The sequence below is a fragment of the Ictidomys tridecemlineatus genome, chromosome 9 (assembly GCF_052094955.1).
Source record: "Ictidomys tridecemlineatus isolate mIctTri1 chromosome 9, mIctTri1.hap1, whole genome shotgun sequence".
Taxonomy (NCBI): Eukaryota; Metazoa; Chordata; class Mammalia; order Rodentia; family Sciuridae; genus Ictidomys; species Ictidomys tridecemlineatus.
The window spans coordinates 127923732-127949703 of record NC_135485.1 but is presented as its reverse complement, the minus strand read 5'-3'; the positions used below and the strand labels follow the sequence as shown (position 1 = coordinate 127949703).

The 25972-nt window shown below is 40.5% G+C and overlaps 1 protein-coding gene and 1 long non-coding RNA gene across 3 annotated transcripts; one reads left to right on the top strand and one right to left on the bottom strand.

Annotated features, from left to right (window-relative positions):
• Window positions 1–8108: 8108 nt before the first annotated feature.
• Window positions 8109–18362, bottom strand: LOC110598381 (uncharacterized). Its single transcript, XR_002484216.3, has 3 exons — window positions 17672–18362; window positions 13889–15431; window positions 8109–11497 (listed from the first exon to the last, which is right to left on the bottom strand). It is a non-coding gene; the product is annotated as an uncharacterized LOC110598381 (long non-coding RNA).
• Window positions 18363–18426: 64 nt separating this feature from the next.
• Pou4f2 (POU class 4 homeobox 2) lies at window positions 18427–22866 on the top strand. Of its 2 annotated transcripts, XM_021727885.3 has the most exons (3): window positions 18427–18735; window positions 19451–19799; window positions 20239–22866. In XM_021727885.3, the coding sequence occupies exons 2-3, from the start codon at window positions 19509–19511 to the stop codon at window positions 21178–21180; spliced, it is 1233 nt and encodes a 410-aa protein (XP_021583560.1). In that variant the 5' UTR covers window positions 18427–18735; window positions 19451–19508; the 3' UTR covers window positions 21181–22866. The 2 variants fall into 2 exon arrangements, with proteins under 2 accessions (XP_021583560.1, XP_005327597.1); XM_005327540.4 differs by lacking the exon at window positions 18427–18735 and having other exon boundaries at window positions 19218–19799.
• The last annotated feature ends 3106 nt before the right edge of the window (window positions 22867–25972 follow it).

Genomic DNA, 25972 nt, shown 5'->3' with positions numbered 1-25972 from the left:
AAACAGAGAGGTGGAATTTGCCCTTCTTCCACCTTTGTGTTCTACTTGAGCCCTTAATGAATTGGTTGGTGCCCACTCATACTGGTGAGAATGATCCTTACTCAAATCACCCATTCAAATGCTAACCTCATCCAGCAACACCTTAATAGATATACCCAGAGATAATGTTTCACCAGTTGTATCAATCAGCTTTCCATCACCAACAAATACTTGAGTTAAATCAACTTAAGGAAAGGATCAAGTTTTGGAGGTTCAAGGCAAAACATCATAGTGGGGAGTGCATGGTGGGGCAAGCTATTTGCCTTATGGGTGACTGGAAAGTGAAAGGGAGTATAGCAAGGGTCTGAATTTCTAAGTCTCCATCAAGGACACACCTGCAACGATCTACGACCTCCCAGTAGGTCCTATTTCTTGAGGGTCCCATCCCTTCTAATAGCACCTTGGGCTGTGGACAAAGCCTTTAACACATGGGCCTTTGCAGGACGTTTTATATCTAAGCTGTGGCACAAGCTAAATGGCATCCCTTAGCTCAGTCAAGTTGACACATTAAAATTAACCACCACAGAAGGTGGCTCATGATGGCTGCCTAATGTATCAATAAGCCACTTGTGCCTTAATGTGAGTGAATGTGTCAGAGACTTTTCTGAAAGCTGGTTTTGAAGAGCTTGGAAGAAGGAGGGCTCCAACAGAAAGAGGGAGTAAAACAATCAGAAAGAGGGAGTAAAACAACCAGAAGCATGTAAAAAAGTTGTGGTGGGGCTGAAAAATCCAGGGAGTCAGTTTGACATTGAAGGTACCTTCTGATTGAAAACGTCTTCAGAGGGAAATCTTCAATGAACAAAATGTATCACCTTAGAAACCTCTTCTATGGCTTTTGTTAGTGGAGAATAATAATTTAAAAAACCCTGCCAACTGCTGCAGCCCCACATGTTTGGTCTCAGCAAGAACATCTCCAGTGATTTGCTCTCTCTTTTTGTGTTGCCAGAGAAACTGGGCCAAAGGATAGGGATAGTTATTTGGCAAGAATTTGAAGTTGCCAGGAGGAATGAAGAATGAAAACAAGCAAAATTAAAATGAATCTACATCTGGGGATTTGCAGTCCACCTGTAAAGGGAAGGAATGTAGAAAGTTGTGCTTATACATTTAGCACCAATTGGAATTAAAGTCTTTTCTTCCGTGTTCACTGTGGCAAAACTTCATTGACTTAATGGGTTCACAACACCTAAGGGAACTACTAAGAGGTTTGGCTGTTGCAAAAAGGAGCTGAGCTTTAAGAGGAAATATTTTATATTATTGTTCTGATGATTTAGTACTTCTTTTCAGAATTATTTCTGTTCAGAATAATATTTTGAACATAAAATAATCAAATACAGCACTTGTGCCTATTTAAGAGCTAAAAAAATATTCAGGGAGAAATAATTGAGAATATAAAGGTATTTCCAGGTATATGTCAAGTTTGTTGGTAAATTAGCCTCAAAAATGCCCTTATTACAGGATTTCTGTGTTGAAATTTTGACTAGGACACATTGCTTAATACCTAAGCTATAAATCTAAAACAATATATTTCATTGTTTAAATGATTGGACATAAAATGCTTATACAATATCATAAACTCAAAACTTACTGTATTATGCTATCACTATTTTGTAATTACATTTTTTTTCTGGAAAAAAAGGCATAAAACTGCTATTAACAACTATGACCACTTGGAAACTGCGTATTTCAATTATATCCTTTTATATAAAAATATTTCATAAAGATGAAACATTAGAAGCTTTTGAAAATAACTGTGAATTGATCTTTGATAAACACCTATACAATGCTCATTATCTAATAAGGACATTAGCCCTATAAATTTGAGCAAGAAACAACAATGTGATTACATACTTGTTATTTTTATAAACATATAAACACGTAAGTAATGGAAATATAGACTGCATCTGTACTTACTTGCAAATTATTTTCAGGTTGATATGAACCACTTGCTCCAAGAAATTTGTAGACTTGCCATACTACAGTTGATCCACACCTATCTCTAAGGTGGCAGAAATAGTATTGGAGATTGACTGGATTGTCTTCAAAAGCAACTCAGGTCAGCATCATATTGAGACAGTAGTTTTCTTAAAAATGTCCTTTCATGAACACTGAAGAAATTTAGACTTGATAAAGAAAAATGGATTCCAAGATGTAGTGAGCTATGGCAAATCAACAGCCCTGACTTTTGCAATATAAATTAAGAGAGCCAACAATTCTTGCTGGAAGCTGGATCTTATTTAGGATATTTCAAGTCCCCAGCTAGACCTATTTTCTAGCCTTCAGAGGCAAGATTCTTTTAAGCAAACATATTGCTACTGTTTTCCTGAGGACTACAAATTTAGCTAGAACTGTTACTAATAACTCAGTAAAGTCAGCTCTGGAGCTAGACTCCTTAATTTGGCCATTTACTTTAAGATTGGAGCAAATTACTTAATTTTTCTGTACTTCAGGTTCCTCTTCAGGAAGGCAGAGATTATAGCAGTATTTATTTCACATGATTAATATGAGGCTTAGATGAGTTAATTCATATGATGTTCTTAAGTGTCTAGTACATGGTGGGCCCTAAATACATATCATCGTGGAAATCATCTACACCATTGTCGAGCAGAGAATGGCAAACTGTGGGTCTTGAGCCAAATCTGGTTTATCTGATTTGCACAATCTGAAAGCTAACAAAGGTTTTTATATATTTAAGGTGTTGTGAACATCAAAGAGAGAAGAATAGACAGCAGAGACATATATGGCCTGCAAAACTTAAAATGTTATGTGGCTGATTAACAAAAAATGTTTACCAACCCTGTGACTAGAGGGTGCTTGTTTAAATGGGATATTTAGCCTATTTGCATTTAATGTAATTACGGATCTATGTGGGTTTAAATTGCCCCTATTACTATTTGTTTTGTTTGTTGTCTCTGGTCATTGTTCCCTATTATTAACTTTCATCTTAAGCAGGCATTTAAAAAATTCCATTTCCCCTCTTAGCTCCTATTATTCTTTTGGTTACTGGAGGATCACAACATGCATCCTTAACTTGGTGGCATTTACTACACATTAACACCTCATCTCTTCTTGAGAAGCACAGAATGTTAGGGCACTTTAGCTTCATTTAACCCCTTGACATCCTTCTGTGCTGGAGTTGTTCATTATTTTAATTCTGCTTAGGTTTATATTTACCCCTGTTAATACTTGACAATGCTCTCCAATTTTCATGAATTTTGATGCCTGTCTCTTGAATCATGTTCCTTCTTCAAGAATTCATTTTAGAATTTCTTTGGCTATAGTTTGGCTGGCAAAAAATTCTTTCAACATTACTCTGAGAAGTCTTTGGTTCATCTTCATTGTAAAGCAAATTGTCTCAGCTATTAGGTTATAGATTGGCTGTTATTGTATTTCAGCACTTTAGCTATATCATTCCATGTTTTTCTTGAAAAGTCTACTATAAGTCTTGTTCCTTTGAAGCTCATGTTTTTTCCCTCTGGTTGTATGAAGACTTTCTCTTTCTCTTTGGTTTCAGCAGTGTTACTATGATGTGTCTGAGTCTTGTTTTCTTTGTATTTATCCTGCTGGACATCCACTGAGTCTTTTGAAGCTGTGGTTCTCTTTGTGTTTTCTTCCTCTTTTCTTTCCACAATGAGTCCAAACTCATATTCTAGGCCAATAATCCTATCTTCTCCTATGTATAATTCAATGGGTTCTTAATATCAGTTATTCTTTCATTAATTTCTAGAATTTTGTGAATTACAACTGTGATCTAGTTTCTTAAGCATATTATTCATACTTAGAAGTGCCTGTCTGATTATTTAAATATCTGTACCACCTATTGGGTTCATTCTATCATCTGTTGTTTTTTCCCCTTTGGGTTTGTTGTTGTTGTTGTTGTCATTGTTGTTGGTTATTTGGTCTTATTTCCTGGCCTGACTGGTAATTTTTTTCTGTAACTACTGTAAATTGTTTCAAAAACTTACCATCTCCTGTCATGGTTCATTCAGGCAGAATAGCTTTTAAACTGGACACCATGGCAGGCCCCATACTTCTGGAGCCCTAGGCTTTGGAGTACCCTGCCTAAAAATTTCTAACTTGTCCTCCAATACCTTGGGTTGCCCAGAACCAGAACTTTGATCCAGGTGAAACTTGCCAAGACCAGTCTTGGTCTTGCTGGGTCTTGCTTGGAGGCCCAGCTGTCCTGCCTCCCTAGCTGTCTTAGTGCCCAGCACCATGTAATATGGAAAAATACACCACGGATGTGATGCTCCTGTCTCAATCTGTTACACTAGCATGGGTGGTTGTGTAATTTCCTCTTGTTTCTCTTCTGCAATAGAACCACTCTGCCTGTGCCAAGCGTAGTTTGCAGCTCATGCTTTGAATTAGCTAATGTCACCTGTGGCAGGAGAAAGAGCCTTCAATCTGATCTCATTTAAATGAGGGAGGGCTCTTTCTTATCCTCGGTTTTATTTGTTCCTAAGTTCATTGTTTCCACAGTTCCCCAGTGTCTTAGAAAACTCACTTTTATAATTATCTTTTTCATTTTAACTGTGGTGGGAGCAATGGACTACTCAATTAGATTTAGAAATGGCAAGTATATACTTCTACAAACTGCTCCCATGGACTCCTCCCACAAATTTGTTACCTTCTGAAATCATGAGATAGAAATAGTCACTGATCTATATGTTCCAGTTTCCCATTCAGCTTTAGGAAGTTCTTCCAAAAACGATCTCACTATGGCTTTCAGTTGGGGTCCAAAAATTCTGAAACTATAATCCTCCCTTCTTGAGGGCTTCCTGGGTACCCAGGGGTGATTCCTTAGGAGCTTTCCAATGTCATAGGTGTATACTTATTATCTATAGACTAGTCTAGCATAGTTCCAGTGCTGAGTAGGGACTCAACAAATACTTTTTAAAATCAATAATTGAGATAAACATAGAAAATCAATTCACTTGATGCCAATTACCTGGTAATTAAATGAGGCTTCAACTGTGACTGAATCTAAATTTTAGACTTTACCTGGACTTGACCATATTTGTTTTAACATTGAATGGTCATATTTTTCTAAAATCAGTATAAAGCAAATTGTTGGGCAAATTGTATAGAATACGTAATTTGAAAAATTAAGTTGACAATCTGAGAAAAAGTGATTTGTATTAATTCATCAAATCCAATTGTAAATTAATTTCATGATAAAATTACTCAATTCTTCCCTGCCCCCTTGCTTTAGAGCCTCTGAGACCATTTGGTTCTAAGTAAAATTTAAAAAAGGAGAAGAATTTTTTGAGTCTCTTAATTTCCTCTATGATGTGTTTCATCTGAAGAAATATTTGAACTTAAATCACTAATCTATATTCAACTAAGTAAAGTATTAAGAGATGTTAAAGAGAAAAATGTGAATCACATTACTCCTGCCTTAGATTAAAACCAACCAACCGACCGACCTTATGCATATGGTTCACTGTCCATATGTTCTTTGGTTGATGGAAGAGTGTAAGTCCACAGAATGACACCAGTTCACACTTGAACCTTTGTCTTGAGATGTGAGGTGATGTGTGTTTAATTGAATCCAATTTCTAATTAAAGAACCAGGAATTGCTTTCCTGGACACTATGGGCATAAAATCTTGTGGTGTGTTTCTGTTAAAAATGAAAATACTGTCTATATTATCTCCTTGCCACTAATACATAGGAGATGGCACCTCTTCCTTATCTTGCCACTGTGGGGTTTTCTTTAAAAAAAACAATAACAAAAAACATTTTACCTAACTGCCATTGTTTATGTATATGTAGTCAAAGATTGAAATAACTGTATCTTCTTGGGTATAAATCCAATCTGCATTGGGTATTGCTTTTTAAATTAAAAATGACAAGTTTACAAAAATTCTCTACATATATTTCACCTAGGGAACCCAAGGAAGAGGAATCCTGCCTGAGAATACAAATGTTCTTGTAACTTCTTTTTTTTTTCTTGTAACTTCTTAATAAAATATCTTTTTCCTTTAAACTAGCCAAATGTGCATTCTTTTCTCTAATAAAGTTTTAGAAAGGGGAGGAGGATAAGGGATCTGATAATATATCCTTTCTTGTCCTGTGTCTCAGCAACCTTGGAAGTATCTTGGTCCAGCATTAGAGAAAGAGAAGCAATATGGATTGCATATTTAACTCATATATAGAGGGTTATATTTGTGCAATCCCCAGCTGAATATGTGATAGTCAAAATTGGTTCCTATGTATAAGTCTGTGAGGTTTCCCACATTTCAGAGATGTACTATAAAACTTAGATGGCAAAATACCTTCTTGTGTTAATTAAATATCCTTTCCAATCTATAAATATTCACTGCAACTAGTGATAGTGAATGAGTTCAGCTGATGGATCACTTAGTTATAGCACTTTAAATAAGAGAGGCAATGAATCTCGTATGAAGAGTATATAGCCTGATTCACATCTGAAACTATCTCTAAATCTAAATATGGTATAATTCGGGTACTAAGAGGAATACAAGCTCATTGTTAATAATTTGGAAGATTAAAATCTCTCAGATCAACATGCAAAACAAAAAAACACACTTATTTTTTTTACTGTTTTCATGCATTTACATCCTTATTTTGAATAAAAAAGAATTATGGTTTTATATATTTGCTTCACTTTATTTTTATTTGCTTCCACTTTAAAGCATTTTCCCATGTTATTAAATTTTCTCTGAAAACATGATTATTGTGGCTGAATATCACTGAATAGTATTGTAGCATTACAGGTTATTAACCTATTTCTATATTTTGGGGCATTTAGATTGTTTCCAATTTTCACAATTATAAACATTATTGTCTTTTGTCTTTGTGCTTTTTTATTGTTTTCAAAGGAAAGATTCTTAGAAACATCAGTATAAGGAAATGCACTGTTTTAAAACATTTAATGAATTTATTTCACAGTTCCTACCAACACGTAGTACTTACCTGCTATGGTTTGAATGATGGTATCTCCTCTCAAGCTTAAGTGTTGAAACCTAATAGCCAATGTGATAGAAAGAGGTGAGTACTTTAAGTGATAAGGGTAGTTGGAGTGATTAAGCTATGAGGGTAGAGCACGACAGTTATGAGGGCAGAGGGCATGAATGGATTAGGATCTTGATAAGAGTGTTTGGGTAAGTGGATTCACTTCCTCTGCTCTTCCCCTCTGGAGGATGCAGCATCTAGAGTTGTGAGAAATAAATTTCTGTTCTTCATAAGTTCCCAGTCTCAGATATTTTGTTATAGTAGCATAAACTAAGACATTATTATATTGAGTTGAATATATCCTTTGGAAATATATATATATATCCTTGAAAGATGCACAATTTTTCATTTCTTGTGTACATGTGTACAAATGACATTATACTCTAGACTTTGTTCAACTTTTCACTCCATCTTTCAAGACTTTTCTGTATTTTCATAAGAGACATTGCTTATATCTGCTGCCTCTTCCTCTCTGCCATTATAAACAACACTGACAAGAACACCCTCAAATATGTCACCTTTTAATTTCTGGGGAGTACGACCTAGAAGTGGAATTCATAAGCCACAGTATTTTCATGATTATTTTTACTAAGGATTGTCAATTTGGTCTTTGTAACTGCTGTACCAATATTTTACATTTATCAACATCACGTTATGGAGCCCACATTTTTAATAGTTGTTATTATTATCTAACTTTCAAATTTTATGTAGATGATAGCTATAAAGTGGTACCTTACAGTTGTTAATTAGCATTTGTCTAGATACTTAGTGAGATTTGGCATCTTTCCAATCCTAGTTAGCACTTGGCTTTGCCAGTGTGTAATCTGCCAATTTACATCCTTTGTCCATTTTTCTATGAGATTTCTTTTAATGTTATTTTTTCAAGAATGCTTTGTTATAGTCTGTCCCCCCCACCCCACCCTGCCTTGGGGTTTTTTGTCTTTTGTCAGTGCAAATGTTTTCCCTCAGTCTATTATCTAAACTATTAATGTAATTTGGGTCAAGTAAAACAAACCAAAAGAAAAGGAAACAAAGATTCAGAAGAGGACAAGCATTAATGAGATTTTAATGCACAATGTTCACATTACATGCTATTCTAGTGAGCATTCAGTCAGTCAGAAAATGCATATCAAATACCTGCTCTACACAGGATCTAATAATAATAATAATAATAATAATAATAATAATAATAATAATAATTAATCATCAAGTCCTGTGGAGGCCACAAGGACTTAAACATAGACCCTGTCTTTAGGAACCTCACTCTTCCACATTGGAGGTTAGAGAAGAGAAGAAATATACAAATGGAAAGTAATAAATTCTATAGTTGAAATACTGATAAGTGATGTGTGTTTATGTGGGTTGGGCTTGAAGGCAGAATAGATAAGTCTATGGAAATACCTTATAAACTGTTGGAAGGTGAAACTGACTTTCAGGAGAGGTCAGAGTCCTGTGTGTTAGGAAGGTATTTTAGTAAGAGTAGAAACTATTGAAATGAATAGAATTAGCAAGGAAGGAGCAAAAACAAAGTTGGTAGATTCTTAGGTAATCACTACCTTTCAGGAACTGGGAAAAAAGAAAAAAAAGAAAAAGAAACAGTGTCTTGGAAGGTAGATGTGCAGAGTACTCTTGAGAAAAGAAACTATGCTGGATAAGCTTAAGTTCAGATACCATATATGCTTTTTTTTTTTAATTCAGAAATTTTTTAAGGGAATAAGCTACAAATGATGTTAAACCAGAAAAGGAAGCCTGGTCACAAAAATTTGGGTCTCTGAGAGCAAAATAAAGCATTTAGCCAATAACAATTAGTCCTCTGCTTCTCTGAATGGGTCTTTGAATTAATGAATAAGTTGTGTAAGCCCCACATTTTTAATATAAAAGCCTGGAGAAGATAGGCTGGTGGGGAGCTGGTCTTGTTTAATAGACAAGAGAGGGTAGGAAGGAAAACCGAGAAAAGAGAAAATAGGACTTAGATGACTCTGCTAAGGCTGGTGTGTCCTGCCTTTACATATTATGCACTGAGAGCTATACCAAGAATGAGAGAAGGGCCAACCCTTACAGTGTGCAGAGATTGTTATCAATATTGTTATATTGTTACTTGTCATTTATTAAGTGCTCATGGCATACAAGGAAACATGCTAAGTCCTTTGCATACAGTGTAGCATTTAATCCATTCACTAACCTGGGGAAGAACATGCAATTATTAATTATATCTTTTAGAGAGGCAAAATGTCAGTTAAGAACTGACAGAGCCAGCACAACATGTTAAGTTTGAAGCTCTTGCTTTTGAAAAAAGTGCCACATAACTGGTGATATAAAATATCATCAGTACCCTAAGAGGGAACACCTTCAGTGTACATTTAAGGGTTGAAATAATCTTGGCAGAGGTTAAGAGCTGATTGGGTGGTAAGAAAATGGAAGCAGTAAATGCAACTACCATTTCCAAAATTTGATGCTGAAGAAGAGTGACACTGGAGTGAAGAAATTAAAAGAAAGTTTTTGCTTAATTTATATTCTGAGGTTAATGTGCCATGGATAAATTTGTAGGGTGAGAAGAGATAGATTAGAAAGGAGTCAATTGATAGATGAATGTCCTGAAATTGGAAAGAGAGTAAGAATTCATAAGCACATGGAAGGAGTAACCTGGAGACTAATATTTACAGGAGAGAATCTTGGGCAAAAACACAGAAAATATAGTTAGGTGGCAGTAGAACACTTACAGGGACATATTGCAGTGCACTATTAGTAAATTGTGAAGTTATGTGCTCAAAATCATGATGATGGAAATGGAAAATGTTTGTAATGGATTCTGCAGGAAATGAGATGGAGAGTCAATTAAAAGTGAGTCAAAAGCAAACTGAGCTATAGATAAAATAATATTAAGGCTGGAATGTCAGTCAGGGTTTAGCTGAGAGGAACAGAACCCACTTTTACCTATTTTAAGCAGAGGCAGACTGAATACAGGTGGATGCCTACAAATCTTCGGAAAGTTTGAAGTAGCAGACTCTAGGCTAAACTTCCAGGAATGACTCCCATAAGCACATTGAAGATCTAGCTTGTCAGGAAAGCTGTGAGCTCCACTGCAATCAGGAAGAAAGGGAGAAAGGAAGGCACTGGGGAAACACAGGCTTCATAATATACCCTCTTACCATCACATAACTGTTGGCTCTGAAAAAGTGCCACTCCTCATAGATTCTCACCAACTGAGAATAAATGACCCACACTTCTGCCTCTTGGTCCCAGCCAGTATCTGAGCTCTAAGCATCTGGGAAATGTAATTTTTAGCTTCACAGACTCTGCACTACAGGAAGTCACACCAGAAGGAGACTGGAGGGGATGTTGAGCATGGAGCTACCATAGCTGTTACAGATGATTAGCATAAATATATTGCAAATTACAATTCAGGAAGAAACTAGCTTATTGTGCTTACCCTTTCCAGTAAAATCAATGGTCTGTGGACAAAATTGAAGAAAGTGGGTAATTTGACGTGGAAGGTAAGGAAGCAAATAGATCAAGGTGCTCTGTATAGAAATAACTGATTATGTGATCTAGATGAAGCATGTAGTTAAATGTGGCCAGCAGAAATCAATGAAATATGAGGATAGGAATACACCAGATGAGTGTAATGTTGATAATGCAGACTTTGGCCTTCAAAGCCAAAAAAGCACAGGACATCACAAAATATAGTATTCGTGTTTTGAGAAAGAGTGTTCTTAATGATTTCAAGTACAACATGTTTAATGTGATGCTTGGGCCCACTGATGTCCCATATGCCTATAAGAAAAACTAGTCAAGATGCAAAGTGACAGCATCCACCAAAGCACACATCAATTAGACTTTTTCTTGGAGATCCATACATGTATATCAAAGAGAGAAAGGAAGAGGGAAACATTGACACACATTTGGTTACAAATAATAGAATTCTGTGTTTGGTTCACACACTTTTGTATCTATGAGATTCATAGGTAAATCATGAGCCATATATACAATTTCTAAACAGGATAAATGTTTGAGTTGTCATTTGTTGTTTTAATGACCTTCTGATGCAATTAAAAAAAGTGAAAGTGTATGCCTACAAGGAATTTCACATGTTTTATGCACTCAATTCATATTTATATAGTTAAGAAGTATTCATAATCTTCACAGTCAACCTATTAGCATTTCTCCTTAGGTTTTTCTGTTTCCTACAAAAGACGTGCTGTTTTGTTTCTAATCCATCTGGGGATGGGGAAGGAAGGAAGGAGGCTTCAGATTCTTCAGATGCATAAGATTTGACATGGGCTGCAAGTCTCCACTTCCTGGTGGCTTCCCAGCAGATGCCTCAACCATGACTTCATTGAATTCCAGTTGTATGTCTGCAAATCTCTCCTTTTGTAAGATTTCCCTTTATCTCTGAAAAGAGGCAGTGAAGTTTGCTTTCCCCAGGCTCCTTTGATTTCCTCCCAGTGCCTCCAACGTCAACAGAGCACTCTGGGGGCAGTCCCCTGTGTTGTTCAAACAAAATAAAGGAGAATATTCAGTGAAAATATCTTCTTTCCAACACTCTTTTTTTTTAAAGGCCTAGTGCATGATTAAAGGTTTACTGCCTGCTTATCTGGAAGATACTGCTTTAAAATCTTTGGATGTTGAAAAATACATACTGAAAATGGAATAAATCCGATTTAGGTAACACAAAAATACAATCACACAATTAAAAAAAATACTAGGGCACTACTCTTTTCATGAGGAGTACAAGAGAAAGACTGACAATGAATCCTTCAAGGATGGTTTATCCTTTAAAGAAAAAAAATCACAAACAGGTACAGGGAACAAACTGCTGCCTTTGGAGAGTCATTGTTTTGGGTAATCCTTATGGGAAGGGATTGTCTGACCAAAATCTGTTGCAGATACAGGTATTTCTTCATAGGCACCTGTAAATATTTATCAGTGAGGATGGTTAATAGACAAGCCATCTAGTGCCCCCGATCCTCAGAACTCAATAAGGTCTGTATTGTTATTGCTCAAGAGACTTCTCTGGTATAAACTCTGATACTCAGTGTATATGTTGATGCAAGATGAAGGTCCCAGCTAACTCTGAAGGAATAAAAATATGCAGGTGGGGGTAAGGAAGAAAAGTCATCTCCTTTGACAAATGCACAGTCCTTGGTTAACTTCTCATTAGCAGTCTGCTCACATCTCATTCCCATTAAGAGTATTCCGTTTTCTTTGTCTAAAGTGTTGAGTGGTTATGAATAGTAAGGATAGACTATCTGTAATTATTTTTTAATTATTAATGGTTTTGTTAGATCCTTTCACTTTTACATTACATTTCTGTTAATGTAAGTTAAATCAAAATGTACTGCAGTTCCAAAGCTGTTCCCCAATGTATTTTTCATTCTTTCATAACATTACTTCAGATTTCTATGAGGTGTCTATAAAAAAAAATCTTGCTTCTATGGAGTCCCTCTCACCATGTTAACACAATCAGGTACTATTTAGTGATAGAAATCTACTGACCATACCATTGGCTATCATCAGATTGCCAAATTCCCAGTGGTACCTAATGCCAGAGTCACAGTATATACAAAAGTCATTTGATCTTAGCCAGCATTTTTAAACTAAGACAAGAACATCTACTTTATCTGGTACCCCCAGATGAGAGATCTTTGAACACTTTATGCATATTAAGATTTTCCATTAATTAGAAACTAAAGGAGAGGAGAAACAAGTGTTTGAAAGGAATAGATATCAGGGGAAGAAATCAGTGTCCAGTGCATTGAAGACTGGTTTAGGAAGAGCAAATACTAAGTACTTAATTGTTAGGAAGATAACAACACTTCAAGGAAAAAGTTAACAATAATTAAAAAAACTTACCTGGAAAGAAAGAAAAAAATCCATCCTTCAACCAATTTTCCCATCACCCGTGGGAAAAGTGCCACCAGTATGGCACTTTCTGATAATGCACTGTTCCCTCAGAGAAATTGCCCTGGCTTCTATTTACTAAGAGGCCTGGTTTCAGATCTAGTATTAAGCAACACAAAAATTTTTAAATAATAGCCTTAGTGAATAAAAAGAGAAGAGAGGATGTATGAACTTTTACATTTATTAATTACACACAACGCTCAGCCCTGGGGATTCCTGTCTGCAAAGGAAAGCTGGTCAGCTGTGAGGAGTGGCAGGAGGCTGGAGCCTAGTGTACAGGACAAAATTCCCAGGCTGAGTTGGAGGGCAGGAACCTCAAGGAGCCCACAAAGGGAGCCCTGATAGGATCGTAGCCGGTTCGTAGCTAAAAGTATAGAGTTAACATACACTGCACCGAACACAAAAGCTACTAAAAAATGACTGGATAAATTATGCAGAAGGATTTCTGGATTTCTTTCAAGTAATTAAGTTTCGATTTCTTACATTTATTTTAGTTCCAGGAAGCGCAAGGCGCCATGGATTGCAGAAGTCTTCATTGATTGTTCCAATGCTTTAAGTTTGGTTTCGTGACTGGACTTAACTTTGAGAAGAGGTAAAGACGTGGACCAAGGAAATTCACTGCGACGAAAACGAAACAGTTGTGTCCCTGGACAAGCAAACACAGGGGGGAGACAAGTCTGCCCTCACCCCCAAGCGAAGCACCCCCAAGCGTAGCACAGGAAGAGCAGAGAAGCAAGTAAGAGCGTCTGAGCGAGTGTTCCCGAGTGTGAGCGTGTGTGTGTCTGTGCGTGTGTGTTTGTGTGTGTGTGCGTCCTTGTGAAAATGTGTGAATTTGCGTCCCTGCTCTCTGGAAGGTTGGAGTTGGATACCGATGGCTGGAGTCGTGGCTTCAGGCAAATTTTGGTTTTTTGGTACCTTCAATCAGCTGTCCCCACGTGGGAGTTCCTGACCCCGCTCAATCCCAGCAAACCTACCTGGTGGGTTCCTGAGGGCGCCTAAGGAGCCTCGGAGGCATCCAGCTGTCCTGGGACTGCCAGGCTCACGCATTCCCTGCCTCCAGGTCCGCTTTCCTTGAAACCGAGCTCTGCTCTTCTCTCTCCACCGGGAAAAGAGGGGGGGAGCCCCTGCTTTCTTTTCTGCGGTGCCTCCCCTCATTCCTTGTCCTTGCTTAGCCTCTTTCGACCTAGACAGAGCCCTAAGTGGCTTGTTTGGCTACTACAGGCCCCTAGCCCAGGCTCAGGTCCTGGTGGATGTGGAGATTCCTGGAGCTCGCTTACTTCTTGCGTTGGGAGGCTGTCAGCGAGACTTAGCTAGAAAGACACAGAGAGGAGGCTGCAGAGGTGCTGGTCATCTTTGAGTAAAATAGGGGCTCCTTCTAACCTCTAGGCAAAGGGGATTTAGGGCTCATCGGAGCCACTGAGGAAGGAAAGGGACAAGCACAGGGTAGTGGTGGACATACTCAGAAGATGTTGGAACAAAATGCACCAATCACTTCTTAACCATGGAGCCCTATCTCAACACTCCAGGCCAGGAGCGCCCTTTCCCCGCACCTCATTCTGTGGCCAGGTCCCCGGGAGTCCCCTGAAGTCTGGGTCTCAGGGATAATGTTCTTCTTCCCTGGAACACCCATATCCCAGGAGTTTAAGCCACCAACCAGTTCCCTCTCATCTGCCCCAAGTCACGGAGTCCGGAAGGGAGCTCCGGACGCTCATCTTCTATTCAGAATATGAAGGAGACTGGCTGATCTTGAAATCCCTATAACGCTGGAAATGGGATGACAGAATCGGTCCTTTCCCTCTTTCCTCCAACAACCCCTGCCTCCTCAAGAGCACAATGGCGCACAATAGGGCCAGATCTATCTTTTGAGAAATCTTTCTCTTGGTCCAATTCAATTCTGTTTGCAATACAAAGAAATCACATTGCCCTTAATAGATTAAATTTTAATAAAACACATTAGGTCCGGTAAAATATGAATGTGCTGCTTAAAATTTTAATAGTAAATTAAGACCCAGAAACAAGGAGGAGACAGTGATTTCTCCCGTCGAGTTGGCTTGGGCGCGGGTCGACGGTGGTGGGCAGCCTATGGCTCGGACCGGCTGCTGGGAAGCACTGGTGGATTCCTCCTTGCGCGAGGGAGGGAGGCGGTTCACATCTGTCCGCATCTGCCAGCGAAGGGGACTGAAGCTATTGTCAAACAAAGAGGCTTGGCGAAGAGAAGGACGCTCCTGGAACCACACAGTTGATGCATTCCCCATCCCTGTGCTTTCTAGTTTCTAGTTTCTCGGTTTTCCGTTTACTTAGCTAAGTCTGTAGATGTGCACAAGTGCGGATGGGGCTTGGGCATGCGAGAGTACGTTGAGGTTTTAGGAAGCACGTTTCTAATCTAGAGCCATTTGCTTCCACCCCTGGGGTTTATTGCCAACTTTCCACTTGTTTAGATGGCCCCTGCTAACTAGGGGGCTGGAGTCCTTCCTCCAAGAGCAGCTTCCACTTTCGCTGGAGCACTTCGCAGCATGCCTGTGGGCAAAACCGAAATGTGTTTTATTGATATCACGGCACTGACGTTGGTATTCTGGACACTCCTGAAGGAAGAGATTGCAAGATTGCAAGTCGTGGTGATGAAGGGAGAATTGCATTTTCCCTCTAATGCAACACAATCACTGTTGTTCATTTTTCACTTTGAGTGGGGAAAAAAAAGAAGTCTAGCTCTGACTTGACTTTTTAAAAATGTATGTGTTTTCTAGCAGGAAGAAAATACAGGTAAACAAACTCTTGAATTGCTCTACCATCACATATTAGTTTATCTCTACTCGAGAGCTGAAAAACAAGGGTTTCCTTTTTTTTTTTTCTTGTCTGGAATTAGAGATATTATTAAGAAATATCTGAGAAATGAAAAAAGTGGTATTAAGGTTAATTTAATGACATATGGATTTGAATAATCAGGAAAATATTCTCTTGGGAATTTTCTTGCTTAAAATAATTTTAGTCAATTCACTCCATATCAAACAAAGTTTGTCTGGTCATTTCAAGAGTGCCCTCTCTATTTCATAAATTTATTATGCCACCTTATTTACCATACGAAGTGGTGACAAGTGTTTAGCATTTTGGAGATCAGTTGTCAGTTGCTATTAAAATCAAGATTAATTCATATTAACGATATGCATTTCTCAATACTCCCAGGTGACAACATACATTAAAACAACTATTGCAAGTAATTAAGCTCAATGAAGGAGGAGGGGACAAGGAGAGGTTCAAAACACCCCAAATATTTGATTTTGCAATTCAAGTTCAGCAGACTGTTGCCACAATAATGCTTGGGAAAATCCTCAGGGTTGCTTTTTACTTTACATCTAATTAGGCACCTAATGAAAGAGAAGAATTTTTTCCCCCTGTGGTTTTTCTCCTTGATATTCTTGTGCTTTTATTTAAACACATAAACACACTATTTAGGAATTGTAATACCCAAAAGTTTCTCCTGTGACTCACCTACTATAATAATCTGGAATAATGGTAGATGAAGACATTTGTCTTCCTGTTATTATCCTTTTTCACTCTCACTTTGGTCCTTTGGCCCTTACAAAAGTACAGATAGAAAACACACCCAAAATATTTTTATGACTTTTTATTAAGCTTTTGAAATACTTAGCAGTTTATCCTAATTAGATCACCCAAAGCCTTTTGAAGATTAAGCAAATTGGACAACCCTTGTTAATTAGAACATAATTTGAAGTTTGAAATTATATCACTGATGAAGTGGTCTAATTAGTATGACGATATGTTAATGGACCAGTGAGACACAGGGGCAGTGGAGTTGGCATGAACCTCTCCAAGGCTTGCACGAAAATTCTCCCTACTATACCAACATTAATAAAAGATTTCTATAGACTTCAGCCTCTCCACGATGACATACAATTTATAGTATACACAATGCATTAGCCCATAGTGCTGCTCAATTTTTTCACTATTATGAAAACTAATAAATTCGTCAAGCTGAATTAAGCATACAAATCAGATGAGGCACAGCAGATTACACAGTGAAGCGCGGCGTCTCCCGAGTCTAAATGAAATTTCAATCTAATAATTCCTTCCTGGCCCAGTCATAATTTGTTTAGAGATGTTGTTCTACTTCTTTCAAAGCGCTGTTCGCACTATAATTAAATGATACTCAAGCTTTTAACTTTGATTTATTTCATTTTGCGAAGCTTAAGACAGTGAGAGCTATACAATGTTATTTTTTTTTTTTTTATTTCCTTGAAAATTATCCTGGCCGTTGAGGTAGAAATTAAACACCTAAGCACTTACTTGAACCGTCCGGCACAAGTCAGGTTCATTCATGTCAACACCCCCCTCTCCCAGTCTAGCACTCAGGCTTCTGCAGGCTCACACTCAGGGACACTGCTTCTAGGAATCCCCTTTGGCTGTATTTATTATTTCCCTCCACACAAGGGCAGAGAAAGGCAAGCCCGAGAGTGGGAAGGAAAGCTAAAGGGATTTAAGGACCATGGACAGAGCCCACCGCGCACTCTAGCTGTGGGTTTCGAATTATGCCGATTAACTCCCCAGGACAGCTCTCCCAACTTGAACCCTTCCCGCTCAACCGAGGTTAGGGGCGGACAGACACCTCCCGATTCGCCGCTACCGCCGCGGGGCTTCCGTGTGCTGACCACCCGAGGGTTCTCACTTTCCACGCTCCTTTCCACTTTGTTTTTGTCCTAGCGCGCGCCAGCGTCTCTCAGGCCTGCCGCCTGCTCTCGCACCTGCTCGTCTTCCCCAGGCGCCTAGGGCCTGCACCTGCTCCTGGTCAACCCTGTCCGGTTTGGGCCACCCGCGGGTTCCTGAGTCCGGGTCACAGGGCCTTCTCACCCTTGCTGGCACTCCGCGCCTTTCGAGCTCTGGGGAGACGACAGCAGCTCCCAACACCGCAGAAAGTAGAAAGGAGATGGGAGCGTGAGGGTGAGGAAGGCGATGAGTTTGTGCATGTGTTGTTTGTGTTTGTGCATGTGTGTGTGTGTGTGTGGGGGGGTGTTTATCGCCTTCTTTTGCAATTGGAACTAAGAATGTGCGTCCATTTCCAGGAAAGTGGTCTGGACCTGCACAAAAGTGCGGGTGAAGTGTCGGCTAAAAATATTCTCTCCAGGCGCGGAGCGACAGTGGAAATGAAGATAAGTGGGGCTTGTGCCAGCCCCCGAGGGTGTGTGCGCGCGCGTGTGTATGTTGTGGGGGGTGGTATGCGGCAGCACATGCGCTCTGTAATTTCTGGTCCTCCTCTTCCTCTGTCAGTTACCCTTCTTCCTTTGATTGTAGCTAATGAAGAATAATAAATCCAGAGGCAGGGTTTGCCAGTGGATCCTCCCAAGACCCATCTTACTGTGTATTGAATACAGGGAAGAGGAGGAGAAAGAGAAAGGGGGAGGCAAGAGGGAGGGAGTGAGTGTGTGTGTGTGTGTGTGTGTGTGTGTGTGTGTGTGTGGTGTCGCGGGGGGGGGTGGTAGATGCGGGGTGGGGGGAGTCGCATGCGCACAGACGACCCAAGCAGGCTCTGCAGCTGTCCAATCCGCTGAGAGCTGCGAGAAATCGAGTGAGAGAAAGCCCTGCAGCCCCGCCGACCCATGTCTTTTCCGCACCAGGCACCCGCGGGCCAAGGGGGCGCGAAGCCGAGCGCCGACCTCCGCACACATCAAGGCGGGAGCGCAGAGCAGCACGGAGGACCCGGCTTGGCCGCTGCGTTAAAGTCCTCAGCAGTGGCAGGGAGTGGGGAATCAGGGTCACTTGGCTCCCAAGAGGGGCGAGCCGAGTGGGGGCGAAGGCCTGGAACTTAATGGTAAGCTGGAGACAGGGGAGAGGCAGTCAGGTAGGAGGCGCTCGGAGTAGTTCAGGGAAGAACCCACCCCAGGCTGGTTTGGGCCGCAACTTTATTTGGGAGTTTCTCTGCCTAGAGTGGTTCAGAGTCGGTAGAAGAAGCGGGAGGGGCTGGGTGCCGGCCCGTAGGTAGGCACAGCCTGGTGACTGAAGCACCGGACCTGGCGGGTTGGGTGGGGATCAGCAAGGGCGCGAACGTAAGTAGGAACCGCCCGGCGCCGCGGAGGGGCGGCGACATCAGAGCCCGTGCGGGGGCAGGGAAGGCGGAGGGCGCGGTAGGGGAGCGGGAGGCGGGTGCTGGGAGAACAGAAAGGAGCTGAACCTGGGGGGAGTAAAGAGGGAGAAGGGGCGACGCTAGAAACCAAGCAGGAGCAGGCGCTTCCTGGTAGGAGAGGGAGGAGGCGCGGGGGAGGGAGGGAGGGAGGGGGCGCGGGGGCAGGCGCGGGGAGAGGGGAGTATAACTCCGCGGCCTCGAGGAGTCCGGGCAGTTTTGGACGTTGAGGTCTGTAACCAGCGCCACCCCGAGCCTAGCATTCGCTCCGGCTGGCGGTGGAGGCAGCGGAGGAGCCGAGCCCGTAGCGGTGACTGGGCGTTCGGAGCCGGGAGGCGGCGGTGGCTGAGCACAACTTTGCACTGCCCTTCCCGGCTCTCGCTCCAACCGAACACTTTTCTGGAAGGTCCCGGCAGCTGGGGCCAAAGAGTGCTATACCGACCAGCGCCCCGGCGGGCGGGAAGATGATGATGATGTCCCTAAACAGCAAGCAGGCGTTCAGCATGCCGCACGGCGGCAGCCTGCACGTGGAGCCCAAGTACTCGGCACTGCACAGCGCCTCGCCCGGCTCCTCCGCGCCCGCGGCGCCCTCAGCCAGCTCCCCCAGCAGCTCCAGCAATGCTGGCGGCGGTGGTGGCGGCGGAGGCGGCGGCGGAGGCCGGAGCAGCAGCTCCAGTAGCAGTGGCAGCAGCGGCGGAGGAGGCGGCGGCGGGGGCTCGGAGGCGATGCGGAGAGCTTGTCTTCCAACCCCACCGGTGCGTATTTCTGCATAATCACCGCTTAAAGGCACATTTTGACAGCCCCCTTTATCTGCTTGATGTTTTTTTCATGTCTGCACAGCAAATCACCCCACACCTCCAACCAATTTCCCCCCTCTCCCTCTTAAGTATTCAGCGGGTCTTGTCTTTCATATTAATTTTTATGACCTGGGATGTTGCCTGTGCGCGTGTTGTGTTGTGTTGTGTCTGCAGGCTCACTTTCCTCCTCCTCCTCCTCCTGCACTCTGGGCTTCTCTCGGTGGCTTGCCTCTTATGCTCAACTCCTATTTTCAGGATTATTATCATTATTACTATTTTAACGTTCTGGGAATGTTGTAGGCGCGGTGGCAGTGTGGAGCACTGGGCCGGGGCTTCCGGAGAGAGTGTGCATAATTCCCTACTGAGCGTAATGTGTGCCTTCTACTTGCAATTGCAGAGCAATATATTCGGCGGGCTGGATGAGAGTCTGCTGGCCCGTGCCGAGGCTCTGGCCGCCGTGGACATCGTCTCCCAGACCAAGAGTCACCACCACCACCCGCCCCACCACAGCCCCTTCAAGCCGGACGCCACTTACCACACCATGAACACCATCCCGTGCACGTCGGCTGCCTCCTCTTCATCTGTACCCATCTCGCACCCGTCTGCACTGGCCGGCACCCACCACCACCACCATCACCACCATCACCACCACCACCAGCCGCACCAGGCGCTCGAAGGAGAGCTGCTGGAGCACCTGAGTCCCGGGCTGGCCCTGGGTGCCATGGCTGGCCCCGACGGCGCGGTGGTGTCCACGCCGGCTCATGCTCCGCACATGGCCACCATGAACCCCATGCACCAAGCAGCGCTCAGCATGGCCCATGCGCACGGTCTGCCTTCGCACATGGGCTGCATGAGCGACGTGGACGCCGACCCGCGGGACCTGGAGGCTTTCGCCGAGCGCTTCAAGCAGCGACGTATCAAGCTGGGGGTGACCCAAGCAGATGTCGGTTCCGCGCTAGCCAACCTCAAAATCCCCGGCGTAGGCTCGCTTAGCCAGAGCACCATCTGCAGGTTCGAGTCTCTCACGCTGTCACATAACAACATGATCGCGCTCAAACCCATCCTGCAGGCTTGGCTGGAGGAGGCGGAGAAGTCCCACCGTGAGAAGCTCACCAAGCCGGAGCTCTTCAATGGCGCTGAGAAGAAGCGCAAGCGCACGTCCATAGCTGCGCCTGAGAAGCGCTCGCTTGAAGCCTACTTTGCCATCCAGCCGCGACCCTCCTCGGAGAAGATCGCCGCCATAGCGGAGAAGCTGGATCTTAAGAAAAACGTGGTGCGCGTCTGGTTCTGCAACCAGAGGCAGAAACAGAAAAGAATGAAATATTCCGCCGGCATATAGGAGACCCTTGGCCATTCCAGGGACAGCCCACTCCTTGTCCCCCCCTTTTCTCCCTCTTTCTCTCCTGCCTCTTTTCTTTCCACTTTTGGCGACCAGAAACAATTCCAGTAAATGTGAATCCAGAGAAAGCGAGGATTGAAGAGGGAACGAAGGAGCGAGCAACTGAGCCCAAGCCAGAGAGAATGTGAAAGGGTTTCTGAAAGAAAAGAAAAACAAAAGATGGGATTTGTCAAGTTGTAGAAAAGTTGTCCCTTTTAACCCCACCTCGGCTTCTTCAGAGGTAGTGTGGAGCTGGCTGTTTGCAGGAAGGCAGAAGAGACAGCCTTTTAAAAGTCCGCAAAAATGAGCAAGTAAGATTTGTTTTTATTCTTACAGACATCACCCTTGTTCAAGTTTAAAAGTACACTTTGCAGCTATTTTTCAGAAATAGAAATTGATTCAGAACTGAAAACTTTAAACTAGAGTTGATGCTTAATGGGATAGAGACATCTCTAAAGTATTTTGAATTTTAAAAAGATGGCAGATTTTTCTGCATTTACACTGTATATTATATATATATTTTTATTGTGGTTCTTACCCTCTTCTTTCTCTGAAGTGTTAATGCTTAAGAAAGGAGTTGCTCCTGCTGTGTTCACTGATCTTGAAAGCTATTATTAGATTATTGCCGAACAACCCTCTGTAAATTATTAATTTATCTCTCTAGCAACTTAATTTGTGCACATTCTAATTAATTAAACTTCTTTAGTCTAAAAAAAACCGGGGGGAACGTATAGCTAGTGGTGTTCAAAAATTTTTGTTTGATGAGTTCACTGAATTTTTACAGCTTCCCTCTTATAACGTGTTCTTTTTGGCCTACTTGTATATTCTCACTTTGAATGAAGCTTGTTTTTTCTTTGTTTTTACTGGTAGTGTTCTGATTTGTGAGTTGACACTCAGTAATGGATGTCTTAATCGTGGAGACCTGATTCACTGTCCTGAAGTATTGTTTACTTTGTTACATATTTAATGGGGATTCCCACATTGTCCCCACTACACCGGAGCTCGCTCTCTCTCTCACCCTTACACGTCTACACACACAAACACATATTCACACATCCCTAACAGAAGAAGCAATTGGAAGCTTGAGTCCTGCATCATTTTCTAGCATTTGGTGCATTTTTCACTTGGTGCTTGCCCCTCCGATTCTAAGATTTCACCAAAATATTGCAATCTTCCAGTTTTCAATTGCTTTGTTGACTACATTTTAACATTTGTAGGAACCCTTCAGTTTTTCCTTTTGGAGGTTTGTTTGTAGAAAAGTGAATTTGAACTATTTGAAAGACAGTGCACTGCTTGTAAATTCACATTGTTTGGTAGAATTCTTTTGGAACAAAAATAATTAGGTACACAATGACCAGTACCTTATTATTGTAAATATTTCATTCAAAATGATGCACATATAGATATATTCTTACAAATTTTGCTGTATTGCTGTTCCATTTGAGGTTCTCCAAAGTCTTGAGTTCTGTATATGATCTGGTTTCTTGTTTTTGTTAATAGATGGTTTATTTACTATGGTAATGTATTAAGTTATTTTTGGTGTTTGATTGTCTTTCATTGAAGAGATGATTTTAATGTTTTATTGGCAAAGTATGCTGTTTTTCATTAAAATATGCTATTAATATTAAATGGCTTTTAAAATGTGATGCTGTTTTAATCATTTATGTGGGAATTGTTTTGGTGGGAGATTTTTACAGAAGCACATTTTGATGGTTTATTGGGAGTGATTGTTATCAAAGTATGGCTTAGATTTAATAGGGGATGATTCTTTTGAAAATTATGAAAGAACGGAATTTATAACAGCCTTTTAATAGCCAAAGCTCGTCTTGCAGGGTACTTTGCTTTTTTGCTCAGATGAAATTGTGATATTTGGCTCCAAATATCTCCCTTGGGGTCCTTTTTCCAGACCTGCAATGATTCTGTGAAGAGATATTGGATGGAAAGCAGAGATATTGGATGGAAACAATTTCAACATTCCCTCTATTCTCCCATGGGTAACAAGGAAGAAAGGGACTTAGTTCACTTTCAGCAGCACTGGGAGATTGGGTGTGGCAAGTGCCAAGGACTATTTGGGAGAGTAGGGCACTGTGATTGAGGCCCAGGGGTTGACCCACCATAATTCTCAGTTCAGTCACCACTTCTGGAGAGCAATGACTCAAGCCTTAGCAAGCAGCCCCTGGGTTGTTAGAGCAAATTTTTACCCCTTTCTGTGACTGTCTGACACTAGAGTTAATGGAAATCTAACACTGATTCAACACTGGCACAAGGAAATTCTGCCCATTTGATTGAGACTCTTTTTTTTTTTTTGAGCTTAGTTTAAAGATATCTTCCCACCGATTTTAATAATTTTCGGATTCCCTTCAAGGATTGAGTGATATATTAAGTTTTTAGAGTTTATTTTTTTCCAGGAAGGCAATGGTTTGGAAATTTATTTTATTAATAGCTCATACTATTAATTAGTATTAAAACATTATGCTAATCTATAAACCAAACAAAAGGAAGAAATGAGAGCATCCTGCAGGATTAACACTGATAATCTGAAGTATGACCCTTCTGATATGAAACTGTCTTGGGATGTTTCTTGTTTTGAAGTGAATTTTGGAAAGAGTCTATAACTTAATGAAAATCCTTATAGTGCCTCAAGTTGGGATTAAATGTTAACAGTTATGAAAGTTGGATGGAGAATGGATGGAGAGACCCTTTTTTCCATAACTGAAATAAGGAGGACACCTGAAGAACAAAATTCAAGTGTCTATTTTGAAATAATGGATGCATTACATAGATGCCTAAGGATTAAAATACTAGAATTGTGAATTCATGTATAGTAATACTGATGGTTTAATTTTATTCCTGTGTTCTGGAGACTGAAAATTACTACTTCCATTTCCACTCTATTCTTACATTCAACTCTCCTGAAAATAATTTTAAATAGCCAGCCTCTAGTCTCAATTTGCTGAGAACTGATTTCAGCACCATGGCTAGTGACCACAGATCTCAGTCCTGCTCCAGTAGTTCTAACCAACTAAAGAACTTTCTGTGAGCATTTCTCCCAGTGGAGAAAGTGAGTAAAATAACTCAAAAGTATAACAGATCAGACTTGCTGATCCAAGATAAAAATGATGTTCAATAAAAATACCTTCCCATATGTAGGTTTTTATTGGAGGAGCTAGGTTATGTGCATTAAGAGAAAGGGGAGTTAGTTGGAGTGTTTTATGTATTCAAACATGGCATCTTTTAGTGAAAAGATAAATCTTTTAAAAGTATTAAAAGTTGAAAATATACTGGACAGAGATAGAATGTATGTTTATTCTTTTTGGTACTTTGGAAAGTACCTGATAACTTGTATATATGCCTGCATGGCCAAGTTTTTTTGTGAGGAAGTTACATAACAACTACTGTCTATTTGCTCTTTACAGTGGATAGTAAAGACCTATATTTCCCCTAATTGACCAAGTGTTCTTTGTCTCTTGTGTTTCTGGATTTTAAAAACTGTGTTACATTTACATTAATCTTCTCTGTTATTACAAGTATTACAAGAAACCTCACCTTCTTTTGCCTACAAGATGAAAATGTTTCCATTCTTAGAGCCTGCTTAAATATATAATCTATGGGAAAGGGGAATTTTAAAAAGAAATACATTGTGAAAGTTTTTATTAATTAGAATCGAAGGGACAAACCAAATAAAAGGGATTTGTAAAGAAAATAGTCAGTCTTAAAGAAGAAAGTTAAGGTAAGAATAAGATGAGCTATGTTCAAATTCTTGACAAATAGCCATTTGGTGTTGACCTTCAAAATATTTAAATAAATAAATATTAAAATATGTCTGAAAATCCTTGTCATATCAATCAAATCTATTGGCTTTCATGACTCACTTCCTTTTTTCCCCCAAGGTCCACAATTACTATTTTACCTGAAAGAGATCTATTATGAATTGACTTACCAGCACACCTAGTCATCCTAAATTCCATGATTCAGAACCATGTAGTTTATTTAATTTTTTTCTTTAAAAGCAAATGATCCAATCTTTTTGTTCAACATGATCATCTGAAACCAAACTGAAATGGAAAAAGTCACTTTAACAGGAAATATCATGTAAGCCCTGGTTGTAACCTAAGCTCTCTTTACACCAAACTATAATATTATTCAGAAAAATGCAATTTCTGTTGACTATTTGATCCTACTTGGTCAATTCTTTATCCAGTTAGGTTTCATTGAGTCATTAAGTTGAGCAAAAATAATGCAAGTATGAAAAAGAAAATGAAAGAAGATTAAGATTTACATACAGCATAATACTTGCCTATCTTCTATAAAATGCATTTTAAAAATTAATGATGCATAACTAAGTCTTTTCACTATTTAGGACAGACCCAGAGATCTCTTTGCTAAGAAAATTGGAATTTGGGGGATTTAATACTTTACTTCAAACTTAAAGTAAATCAGTTTATTTTGATCTATTGGGTAAGATTTTAAGGAGATGATGGAAAAGTCATTGAAAAAATTCACTTGGTTTGATAAAGCACATTCTTCAGAGGGTGAATCTCAAATTTTCTAGGCGATCAGTAACAATGAGTTTAGAAATTTGTCTTTGTGATTATTTGGGCAACACAATCTCGTTTCTCTAGGTAAATGATGCAATATTAGAACTCAAAATTTCATTTTCCATTTTAGTTGGCTTGGAAGAGAGAAGCTTCAAAACAAGGAGGAAAGTTGGATTGGGATGCTGATAGGATAAAAAAGAAGACAAAGGTTTCCA

What these genes read in the sequence shown, in the direction of transcription:
- Pou4f2 (XM_021727885.3), top strand. Translation starts at nt 19,509, where the DNA reads ATGATGATGATGTCCCTAAACAGCAAGCAGGCGTTCAGCATGCCGCAC. An exon ending in CTTGTCTTCCAACCCCACCG is followed by an intron (nt 19,800 to 20,238) that starts GTGCGTATTTCT and finishes TTGCAATTGCAG; the next exon opens with AGCAATATATTCGGCGGGCT.